This window comes from Mustela erminea, chromosome 5, assembly GCF_009829155.1.
Source record: "Mustela erminea isolate mMusErm1 chromosome 5, mMusErm1.Pri, whole genome shotgun sequence".
NCBI lineage: Eukaryota > Metazoa > Chordata > Mammalia > Carnivora > Mustelidae > Mustela > Mustela erminea.
The window spans coordinates 18,016,725-18,029,111 of record NC_045618.1 but is presented as its reverse complement, the minus strand read 5'-3'; the positions used below and the strand labels follow the sequence as shown (position 1 = coordinate 18,029,111).

General features: G+C 50.6%; 1 protein-coding gene across 1 annotated transcript in view; it reads left to right on the top strand.

Moving 5' to 3' along the window:
- Positions 1-12,387, top strand: part of IGF1R (insulin like growth factor 1 receptor) — a 301,355-nt gene that overhangs the window by 244,956 nt on the left and 44,012 nt on the right. Inside the window, exons 6-10 of the mRNA XM_032342166.1 lie at positions 3,061-3,275; positions 5,543-5,669; positions 7,158-7,396; positions 10,009-10,176; positions 10,414-10,618. Coding sequence (XP_032198057.1) covers positions 3,061-3,275; positions 5,543-5,669; positions 7,158-7,396; positions 10,009-10,176; positions 10,414-10,618 — 954 coding nt within the window. The remainder of the gene's footprint in view (positions 1-3,060; positions 3,276-5,542; positions 5,670-7,157; positions 7,397-10,008; positions 10,177-10,413; positions 10,619-12,387) is intronic.

The following is a 12,387-nucleotide window of genomic DNA, read 5'->3' as shown; positions in this document are numbered from 1 at the left end:
GTTCATTTTTAAAAAATATTTTCTGAATGTAAAGGCAGGACGTTTAGGAACAATTAGGAAATCACATTTACTGAGCAACTGACTTATATAGTCATTTCCTTTAGGAGACAATGAGAAGGGGTGTGTGTGTGTGTGTGTGTGTGTGTGTAAAATGTTCAGACAGGTCTCTGCCTTTTGCCATCTCTTAATTGTCACCTGATCATGGAAGGGGAATTTGGGGGGAGCTAGGCCCCAACCTGGGGTTGGAAAATCAAGAGCAGCATTGACAGGCAGCCCATGAATGGCTCGGTTATCATTCTGATGAGAGTTTTATTTTTGTTTTTCTGTCGCTCACAAAGGCTCCATAACGCCTGGGTTTTATTGATACTGGTATCCTGGCTCCAGGCCTTCTCTGCGTGGTAAAAAAATGTTTGTGTTTACTGTAAAAAGATAATATTCCTTTTCAAAGTGATTAATCACACACACAGAATTTCAGTGGGCCCGCCATTCATTTGTCAAACTCCTGATTTATAATTCATGCTTCCTCCCATGGGAAGAAGCATGTTTTGTTCAGGAGGTATTTTCAGCGCGGTTTCTGTTCCCTGCCGGCGAGATCCGTCTACTAGAAAGAAGCCTCGTTCTGTGTTGAGAGACAGAGGTTTGACCAGGTTAATGCCTTTCCTTCCGGCCTAGAGGTTTCTGCACTGACAAGGAGGTTTCGTCCCCTGGGAGCCAGCTGAGGACACTGGGAGCAGCCAGACCTTGGTCCTGGCACTACAGAGTGTCCTTGAGAGCTGGAAGTATCCGTGGACAAGAATGGGCCTGCCTAGGAGGCCTCTGGTTTCTACCTGCAAACCCCACCTTCGGTCGTCTGACGACCCAGTCACCCAGCATCAGCGACAGCCTGGCACCGGGAGAGCAAGGAGATGTGGGTGGCGACTGTTCCCTAGGGACGGCAGGTCTCACCTTGCCATGTCCCAGCGTTTCCCACCTGCATACCTGGGCTTGTGTTGCATATCCCAAGTAGATGGATGTGCACAGTGTCTGAGGCTCCTTTTCCAGTGGATGTATGTGTCAGGGAGTGAGCTCTTCTAGAGAGGAAAGTATCTGTCGATTCAAGTTTTTGCCACCTGCTTTGGTGGCCTTGAATGTGTCCGGCCAGGGTGGGTCAGTGAGAAGGCTCATGTGGTTTCAGAGGTGCTGCCCTTGGACTCCCTCTGCCCACTGAACCATGTGCAGGCAGGGCTCCCACTCTCACCCCCTGCACATCTGTGCACGGGGCCCAGTGCCTCTGGAGGGCCTGGGCTCGGGCTGATGGGACAGCGTCCCCCTCAGCTCTGTGACTCCTCTTGGGCATTAGGGTTTTAGACTCGTAAGACAAACAGGGAGCTCAGGTGCTCATAACCCTTGTTGTTCTGTGAGTGTGTGTTCATGCCCCTGTCCCTCCAAGGAAACCGGCTGGAGGGCTACAGAGAGCACTAAGAGCCTGTGGCTACGTGGCTTATTAATGACCTTTGCAATCCTGGACCCTCGTCTCTGAACTCCCTGGTGAGTTCCCAGGCAGGTGTCACAAGTCTGCTAGGCCTTATTAGAACCATAACTTCTGCTTTCTTCTTAATGAGACTCAGGCTGGGGTTGACCAAGCGGGTAGAGGTGCTGGTGTGATATGTGCAAGGAAACCCATCAGGCCCCCATGGACACAGCCTCTGGGACAGAAGAGTGCTCTGGACTTCTGTCCCAGCTCTCCTGGCTTTGGAAAGCGGGCCATCCTCTCTTCTCTGCAGCTTGTGTGTTGGATCGTTCAGTGGATGTTAACAGTAGCTCAGAGTGCTCCACCCATTCCTAGACTCCGTTCTAGGAGTGCTTGAGTGAGCTCCGGAAAGCCTGAGGCTGGGGACCAGGAGGGGGACGGGAAGGATTCAAGGTCCGTGGGGAGTAGACCTTTTATCACGGAGGACTTGGATGGGCAGGATCATCCTGCCTACCTAGAGAAAGAGGTATACAGCCTGGATCTTTCTCCGGACCCTGCAGCTGTAGCCGTCTATGCTCCCACCCCCGGAGGATGGATTTCTCTCTGGGCAGCCGGAGATTGCTGTTGCAGATTCTGGCTATCCTTCTGTTTTTCCTTCAGTCGACAGGTGGAGCTTCTGCTTCTGCTTCTGTGTCCTCCCCGCCTAGGGGCAGGACCGTATCTCACTTGGTCAGCTTATTGCTGACCAACAGCCCCTTGTTGGTGCCCACCACCTGTTAGCCCAGTGCCCCTCCAAGTGCGATCCCAGTACCAGCCGTGCTAGCATCACGCGGGTGCAGGTTGGCAATGCAGATTCCTGGCCCAGCCAGCCCTACTAATGAGAAACTCTGGGTAGGGGGCCCAGCCATCCAAAAACAAGCCTTGTGCACACTAACCTGGGAGTGTTGGTCACTGAGTCACTGCTGCCTGGATTGGGGAGGGCGAGGGGGCACAAGGGCACTGCCCAAAGGGGGCTCTCTTCCCCCACCTTTTCTAGGGACTGTGGTTGAAGCTTTTTAGGGTGGGGTGAATCTGGAGGAGGGAGCTGGCCCAGTGCTGGTCCACCACCGGGTCTGTATCCCTGCCCCGGTCTGTCTCCTAGCCCACCATAGACCGCGGATGGCACAGATGGGATTTACCCCCAAGGATAACAGCAGACTCTCCAGCAAATATGTAAGCCGTTCCGGTTGAGTAGCCGAGCATATCTGTTCTCCCATGGACTGATTTCAAGTTCGTTATACATACTCTGCTCTGAGAGAAATACCCAAAGGCATTTCTCCGGAATGATTCCAGTAATATCCTCTGGTGTGAGAGGCATTATTTGTTGGTAATAGAGGTCCTAAAATTAATTAGTGTCTTATCGATTTCAATATGCTGTCCTTGAGTCATGCTGTTGCTATTGTTAACAGTAACTGTCCACTCTCACACACTGTTAATAACTAAATCTCTTTTTGGCAAAGGCAGCATGTTCCGGAGCCCCGTGCAGAGGAGGACCAGCGGGGGGTGGCCGGCGGGCAGGAGGGGGCACTGGGAAAGGGCTGGAGCATTCACGGGGATTTCTGTGCTTCCAGGAACTACTCCTTCTATGTCCTCGACAACCAGAACTTGCAGCAGCTGTGGGACTGGGACCATCGCAACCTGACCATCAAAGCTGGGAAGATGTACTTTGCTTTCAATCCCAAATTGTGCGTGTCCGAGATTTACCGCATGGAGGAAGTGACGGGGACAAAAGGACGCCAGAGCAAAGGGGACATAAACACCAGGAACAACGGAGAACGAGCCTCTTGTGAGTGGCCCGAGCAGCGGTGATAAAGTCAGCCCCTCTGCTGATCTGCAGCGATGGCCGGCTCCCTGGGTGGCTTCCCCACTTGCCTCACTTGGGGCGGGGGGGGGGGGGCGGTGGACACAGGGCCTCCTGAGCCAGCACTTTGCTCCGCTGTATGTGTATCTTCAGAGTTAGTAGTGAGGCCGATTCATGATAGATTCTTATTTGTCAGTGTCCCTTAGCTTCTCTAGGAGTGTGCTGAACATTTAGAAATGGGCTCCTGCTCAAAGGGAGTATTTTACGGAAGTGCCCTACATGGACCCCTGGGTGGCTTCATTGGTTTAGCGGCTGCCCCTGGCTCAGGTCATGATCCCAGGGTCCTGGGATCAAATCCCGAATTGGGCTCCCTGCTCAATGGGGAGCCTGCTTCTCCCTCTCCCTCTGCCCCTTCCCCTGCTTATGCTCTCTCTCTCTCTCTGACAAAATAAATAAATAAATAAAACCTTAAGAAAGAAAAAAAAAGAAGTGCTTACAGAATGTAGGGTTAAATGTCTTTTAATGCATAGATAGATCATTTTTCAAGGAGGAGCTAGTCCTCTCCATTGCTGGGGAGCACAGTTGGCTCAGTCTTCCCCAGTGCAGAGGAAACCTCAGGGCAGAGGGAACTGAGCTCCAAGCCCAGCACGGTGGCCACCAGTTCCCTGTCTCTCCCTTGGCCTCCTCCCCACTCCCACCCCAACACAAAAAGGCTAGAGAGAGCCCACCTCGCTGAATGGATGCTGCTTTTTAAATTGAGAACTGCATAATTATAACCTTGCCGTGGTTATATATACGTTCAGCTCTTGTATCTGAGATCTAACAGCACGTCTCTCCTCTAACCCTGTTTATCAAGCCGCTTTTTAAAATGTTGTGGTTCTGTTCGGCTGGAGAGGGTTATAAAAGTAAATTGTCTCTCTCCACCATCAGCTTTTAATAAGGGGAGGGTACTAGGAAAAAAAATAAGAGTGATTTACATGATCAGAGGCAATTTGCTCACATGTACACACACACACACACACACACACACACACACACACACACACACACACACACACGGGAGGGGAGGCGTTGTGAAACCATTAGCATTTGACTGATTCGTTTTGCTGGTGTCTGGATTTACCTGGTAGACAACCAGATTGCTCTGGAGGAAGAGGGAAGAGGCCTGCCATGAAGCTGCCTGGTGTGTTGGCAGCTGGCACCTTCTCCCTCACCCGCCCTCGGCAGCCCCTACCGGTCCCCCTGTTAGGACCAGGGCAGGGCCAATGTGTCTGAGCGTTTCCCAAGCATTTTCTCGGCCCAGTCAGCCGGTCTGATCTGTAGGCCTGTGAATAGAGTAGCCGTTACTTTCCTTTGAAAACAAAATCATGTTTTCTCCTTAAATAACACATGAGCAGGAGCTACAGCTTAGTTCTAACCTCAGACCAGCATGTTTTGCCCCACTGACTTCTTAGTTTTACCGCCGTTAGCCTCTGCTTCACCCGCTGAGTGCGCTTCGGGATTCAGGCAAATAGAGGAGGACAAGGAGTCGGTCAGGGAGCTTCTGGTCTCCATGAGGGGAAGCAGTCAGCAACTCTGCCCTGGTTCTTGAGGGTCATTTGAATCTGGACGGAAGAACAAGTCGGGGCTCAGGGCAAGATCCTCGCTGTAGCTCTCCAGCGACTTCCCCTGGCACACAGGCAGCTTGGCCAATGACATTGTTCCTGTCAGTGTGTCAGCCCCAGCCGGAGGCCTTCCAGGGTGTCCGTATCCTTCCAGGTCGATGCCAAGTTTAGACACAGAAAAGTGCCCCCTCCCCACCATGGCACACCTGGACCATTGGCGTGACTTTGCCAGTTGCACAGAGCAAGGGGGATCACAGAACCCCTGGATGGGTGCCAGCATATCACAGAAGATCAAGGTTTATCCTCACCTTCCTTGGTCCCCTCAGGAGCCAGGGGCCTAAGGGGTCCACTGAAAGACCAGGTGACTTGCTCAATCAAGCAGTTCCTCCTTGTCAGGTTAGGAATCACAGATTCATGTCCAAATGTGACCAGTTGTGCTGAAACAAAGGTGCGAGCTTTGTTGCAGCTCCATGTGGTAAAATGTCTGGATTCTTAGAAAGGAGAGCCACTGAGAAGTCCAAGAAAGGGCTTGGCCTGTACAGCCAGCTTTGGAGAAGGGGGAGACAGGGCAGGGCAGGTGACTTGTTCCTCTGGTGGAGGAAAAGGGTGTTGATCTCTGTCACTCACAGATGTACCTTTGTTCCCCAGGTGAAAGCGACGTCCTGCACTTCACCTCTACGACCACGTGGAAGAACCGCATCATCATAACGTGGCACCGTTACCGGCCCCCTGACTACAGGGACCTCATCAGCTTCACTGTCTACTACAAGGAAGCGTGAGTTTCTGCGCTCCGTGGGGAACTGTGGGCGTGGCTGTGGGCGGGGAAAGCGGAGCTTCATCCTCAGGGTCCCTCTCAGCTGTCACAGGATATCCATCACCATGGTGACGACCACACCATCACTGTGTTAGCCTGAGGCCTCCTGTTTTTCAGTGGGTCATTTAGAGGGGTTTGAATAAAAGAATTGCAAAGAGAAAAGCTTGTGTTTTAGAGAATCAGGTTAAGTCCCAGCGTTCACGAAGTGGGATAGAGGATGTGTCCACTGACCCATACTCCAGGAGCACCCCGTGGGATGCTCAGCTCCCCTGGAGGGGACCCCCCAGACAGATATATCATGTTATTCCATGAGCCCTTCCCAAGACCTGGTCCTCTGCTCTAGGTCATGAACTAGGGAAGGAAAATGGAGAGAGACTGACCTCTGTGTTCTGGACATTTCCTGATTTATCCCAAAATCTACTGGGGGCTTTTCTCATGCCTTCTGGTGATATTCACCTGCCTCGGCAGCTGTGACTTGCTCCTCCAGACGGCAGCTCTTTTGGTCTCCCTCTTCCTTCCCTTGCCTCCTTATCCAGGTGGTACCACCAGCCTCCTTAGGTTAGTCACCCTCTTTATCCAGCTCTCACTGTGATACCATAGGTCTCCTTCCCCAGTGACTGGCTTCCTCAGCACTGGAACCAGAGCCGCCAAAGACAGTATCTGATCCCCTTTCCCCTGGGGTCATAGCTGTGAAAAAAGCAGGTCTCCCGATTACTAGGTGTTCAGTGTGTTTATGGATGGGGGTCATTCATGGTCTTCCGTCATGAGGATGGGGAGGGGTAGGTTAACGTCTGTTTCAGAAGCCAGGGCGCAGGGGCTGTCCAGACCTTTCATCTGATAGCTGGAGAACCCCTCCCCACCCAAGCATGTGTGCAAAGTACTCTCTTCTCTTTGATAGTTCCCCCAGTGCTCTGGCAGTGTCGGCTGGTAAACTCACCAAGGAGTTTCCGAGACAATCCAGAAACTAAATATCAGATACTAAACAATCACAATTGTTTGTAAGCAAATGAGATTTTGGAATCTCTATTTTAGAAGCTCTTTTTTCTGTAGCAAAAGTCCTTTTCCCCCCAAAGTTTTATTCTTCATTGGTAGCTGATATTTGCATGAAATGATTATGCTTGTTTTTTCTTAATGGTGAAAAATGCCATGATTAGAAGAGAGAAAATGAGCCTTTGCCTGCATGCTTAAGGAGCAGTGTTTTCCATCCCAGTAACAATCAGAATTTACTCTTCCTGGGGCAGGGTACACAGTTCTATGGTGCGTTTGTAAATGTGGAACCTAGGGTCCATTTTATTTTATTCTTCGAAACAACAAATCCAATGGACTTCCTGTTTTATTTAGAATTCCTGTTATAGAAAGTGTGACATGCTAGGCCCCTGGGGAAGATTTCAGTGAGCTTTGATGTCAGAGACCTAAACCTTCCTCTGGTTTGATCTACTGTCTTCCTAGACCTTTTAAAAACGTCACGGAGTATGACGGGCAGGATGCCTGTGGCTCCAACAGCTGGAACATGGTAGATGTGGACCTCCCTCCCAACAAGGATGTCGAGCCTGGCATTTTACTGCAAGGACTAAAGCCCTGGACGCAGTACGCGGTGTATGTCAAGGCGGTGACCCTCACCATGGTGGAGAACGACCACATCCGTGGGGCCAAGAGTGAAATCTTGTACATTCGCACCAATGCTTCAGGTAGCCACAGCACCCATCCCATATTTTTCATGAGCTCACTGTGCTTACTACAAGATGTCTCAATCCTGGACGAGTCTGTGTCTTGTATGTGTTTCTTATCAATATCTAGTGCTCTATCATATTGTTTTTTTCCCAGTCCCAAGACCCTAAGCTTTTCCGGGCCGTCTTTCTGGCCCATGTTCCATCATCTGCCTGCTCTGTGCCAGTGAGCCCAGGTCCTCCTACCGGGCTGGGGTGGTTTGTTTGGAGGACCCAGCCAGGATTCAACCCACTGTTTTATTTTCATAGTTGAACCACCAGGAACTGAACACATGCTGATTTGGTGTTCCAGTTACCTCACGCGGCTCGTGGGTTTTCCATCTACATTCTGTAGAGGCAAGGGTTCCAAGGAGGTAGACGGAATTTGGAAAGCGTCAGACAGTATACTGTGGACATTCCAGAAATTCGCTGGTGAAAATGTTCCTCCTTCTGTCTCTGTCTTCATTTTCTAAACCACCTCATTTTTCTCAACTCCAGAATCTGGAACTAATGAAAGCAAACGTTTGTGTCTATTAGCCAAGTATATGAAAACCAGCTTAGAGGTAGGAAAATGGACATCATTTCTAAATGCAATGATAAATATCCTTGGACGGTGGCTGTTTTATAAAACACCCATAAGGTAGCACGAAATAAATTTAAATAGCAGAGAGGGTGAGGAAGAAGTGTTGATGGGGACAACCCTTGGCTCACATGTGCCTCATTCCCCCTCCCGCCTCCCCTGCCCCATCTGAAGGATCCCATAAGTGGTCACAATCATGTCACGGGCCCTGAAGTGTTTATAGAAATAAATCTGGCACAGATTTCTGATTCTGGGTGTGGGATGCTGTAACAGAGGCTCAAAGGCAACAAAACAAGTTATTCTTCTAGGTTTGGAAGTAATTTATTGTACCCAGCTCAGGAAAAACAACATTTTTTCTTATTATGACAAGTTCTTTTTTTTTTTTTTTAATCCATTCACTTACTTTAGAGAGTGAGTGAGTAGGGGGAGGGACAGAGAGAGAGGAGAGAGAAGATCCTCAGGCAGACACCCCACCAAACACAGAACCCAATGTGGGGTTCAGTCCCAGGACCCCAAGACCATGACCCAAGCTGAAATCAAGAGTCAGCCACCCAACCAACTAAGCCACCCATAACGCCCCTTATTAAATGACAAAGTCTTAAGAAACCCCGATTTCCTTACCCCAAAGATGGGAAACTAAGCACCAGAGGAACTGGGCCGGTTCCCTACATCTTGACCCCTGCCTTACAAGTGGTAGAGACAGAGGAAGACTTGGTCCTCTGCCTCTGCTTTTTTTTTGTGACACTTACAGTTGGGGTGTGCTGTTTATTCTTGAAATACTTGACTTTGGAAACCTGAAAGTGGTCGAGCATCCAGTGGTTATGTTTTTCCTGAAAAAGCTGGCGTTAGTCACAGCTTTTCCCTAAAGCACCACTCCGTATAGGTGTTCAGAACCTTGCCTATGGTATTATGGGACTTAAAGTACCCTTAAGCTCCTCACCCCTTTGAAATTTTAAAAAGTGGCTTGGATGACCATGTTGTTTAAGTGATAGACAATAAAGAGGTCTCTTGCAGTTTGGAAAACCCCCGAAAATCAGTGTTTTCTTGGGAACCCAAGGAAAATAAGATTTCAGCGGTCCTGGGATGTGTTTGCCCTTTATACATAAGGCAGCTCTGGGTTTCGGTTTGAGAGGCAGTAGCAAATAAAGCTTGACCAGATTATTATGCTTTGCCTGTAAATGAATATTCTTTGGCTGGTAACAGAGGCCATTGCCTGCAGTCGGGGCTCTCTGTGTGTTTGGGTTTTGGACTGCTTTTCCTTGTCCTATCTCATTTATCCCACGGAAGTGAGGTTATTGAACCAAGAGACTCTGGGGCGCCTGGGTGGCTCAGTGGGTTAAAGCCTCTGCCTTCGGCTTAGGGTCCTGGGATCAAGGCCCGAGTCGGGCTCTCTGCTCAGCGGGGAGCCTGCTTCCCTTCCTCTCTCTCTGTCTGCCTCTCTGCCTACTTGTGATCTGTGTCTGTCAAATGAATAAATTTAAAAAAAAAAAAAAAAGAGAGAGACTCGCAGATCCTCGTCTTTCATGCCTCTTACATACCCCTTGCACACACGCGTATGTGCACACACACTCTCCCCCTTTCTCACTTTCATTTTGGCATCTTGCCACTTTTATCAGAGCTCCAGAACCTCAAATGAAACCCAAATCAGTCCTTTCCACCACTTGCTAGAACTGCTGGAGTCCAGCAATTTGGAGACTGGTGGTTGGACTGGTGTTGGAATTAGCTGTAAGTTTTTAAGTCACCCACCTGTAACCCGTAACTTTCTCCACGGGCATCTCCGTCCTGTTTCCACAGAGGTGATCTGAAAGTAGCTAATACAAAGAGAAATGCAGGCACTTAATGCGATTTCAAAAGAAGGTTCCCTTCACAGTTTGTATGTCTGCATTCACCACCGTTTCCATGTCCGGGTCAAATCTGTGGCTTCTTGTAGGCTTATAGTGATTCAGTGATCCAGTGGCCGCCTGGATTCAGGGTGCGTTCCATTTTCTGAAATGGCCTGTGTTCCCCTTTCCAGTTCCTTCCATTCCCCTGGACGTTCTCTCCGCATCCAACTCCTCTTCCCAGCTCATCGTGAAGTGGAACCCGCCGTCCCTGCCCAACGGCAACCTCAGTTACTACATTGTGAGGTGGCAACGGCAGCCACAGGACAGCTACCTTTACCGGCACAATTACTGCTCCAAAGGTAAGGTGGGGGTTGCCCGTGGCGGGGAGGGTGTGGACCTGGAACCAAACTCCCGCCGTCTGGAGTATCCGTGCTCCAACCTACCACATAGCCCCTGACAGTTCCAGCCCATCCTCGGAGACCGACCACATTCTCCGTTAAGCGTGCTGACGGCTGCCCCCTTCTGCCCACCGGCCCACTGGCCCACCCAGCTTAGCCTTCATGTCTGCTCTTGTCGGGCTTCTCTTTCCCGAGCAGACAAAATCCCCATCAGGAAGTACGCCGACGGCACCATCGACATTGAGGAGGTGACGGAGAATCCCAAGACTGAGGTGTGCGGCGGAGAGAAGGGGCCTTGCTGCGCCTGCCCCAAAACGGAGGCCGAGAAGCAGGCCGAGAAGGAGGAGGCCGAGTACCGCAAAGTCTTTGAGAACTTCCTGCACAACTCCATCTTTGTGCCCAGGTACCTGGTGTCGTTTGAAAATGTCTGCGGGCTGACGCTCCTCAGGCAGGCTCTGTGGCGCGCTCCCCACGCAGGGGGTCTGTGAGGTCAGCAGCCTTGGGGCAGAACCCTGTAGCCATCGAGGGGGGAACAACAAGAACAGTCCATCAGCTTGGGTGAGTGGGTGCCTGGGGCAGGCAGAAAGCACTGAAGGAAAGGGAGACCAGGGGATTGTGCCACTGGGGGCCACGGGCACGTCAGTACCACTGCCTCAGCCACAAGGCATCCCGTGGACGGCAGGTGGGTTCTCAGCTACGGGGACAGGAAGTGAAACTCAGAGAGGCCCCCACCCATGGAGACCAGCAAACGGACCATGGAGACCTGCAAGGGCCCTTCTGGCACATCCCACTTCTCCGTGCAGCCTCTCAAAGCCCGGCAGAGGAGAAGCGAAGCAAGAGGGAGAAAACCAGAGTGAGTTTTGAAAGTGGCCCAACTCCCAGACACAACCAGATGCCACAGACATCTGCGACAAGCAGGTTTGCGAAGCAGCGGATAGGACAGCCTTTCGAGGCAATGCAGCCCCTGTCCCCAGGAATCTCTGCTGCCCTGCTTCAGTCCCCGGGTCTGCCAAGTTTGGACAAAAATGGAGGGAGGTAGAGGTGCAAAGCTGCACTTGTCACAGCAGCCAAAGTTGGTAACAACCCACGTGCCCAGGAGCGGATGAATAGATAAGCAAAATACAGTCTAGGCTCGCGATGGCATATTATCCAGCCATAAAAAGGAATGCGATTCTGATGAAGGGCACCGCTGGTATTGACCTTGAAACATTACACTAAGTGAAAGAAGCCAGATGTGAAAGGAACAGATATGGTAGAATTCCTTACCTGCAAAGCCTCACCAGAGGGAAATTCATGGTGACAGAAAGTGCATTCAGGTTTCCAGGGGGCTCCGGGGGAGAGGGGGATGGGGAATTGGGCATTAATGGGTCTAAGAGCTTCTGTTTGAGGTGATGGAAACTTCTGGAAACAGTGGTAATAATGATTGTACCGAATCATGAATGCAATCAGTGTCTGAACAGTACGCTTAAAAATGGCTAAAATGGCAAGATTTGGGTAATATTTGTTCAAAAATTTTATCTTACCACAATAAGAAATGGTTTAAAAGACAAAAAACATGCGGGGTGCCTGGATGGCTCAGTGGGTTAAGTCTCTGCCTTCACCTCAGGTCATGATCTCAGGGTCCTGGGATCGAGTCCCACATCGGACTCTGCTTGGCGGGGAGCCTGCTTCTCCCTCTCCCTCTGTCTGCCTCTCTGCCTACTTGAGATCTCTCTTTCTCTCTCTGTCAAATAAATAAATAAAATCTTAAAACACACGCAAACATACACACAAAACAAAAGCATGGAGGGGAGTCCAGCAGGGTAGACCTGCCATGTCTGGGGAAGGAGATGGAAACAGAGTGGTGGTCCTTGTCTCTCTTTTCCTCCTGAGAGATCACAGTGCGGTGTTTACAAACCGGCCCTTGCCTGAGTTGTGAGCAGAGGACCTGGATCCACTTGCACCTACGCGTTCCCGGTCCCCACGGAACCCCTGCCACCAGCCCACCGCCCAGCGTCTTCTGTGATCGCTGTTCCTCGTGCCCCCGACCGTGAGAGGCACCAGAAGCCTGTAAATTCAGTTTATTCTGTAATGCCCTGGCCCTTAAAGGTGTACTTGGATTGTAACTACAAATGGCTTTTAAAGTGATTTTTTTTTTTCCCCGTCGAGTGACTTCCCTGATGTTTGTGTAAT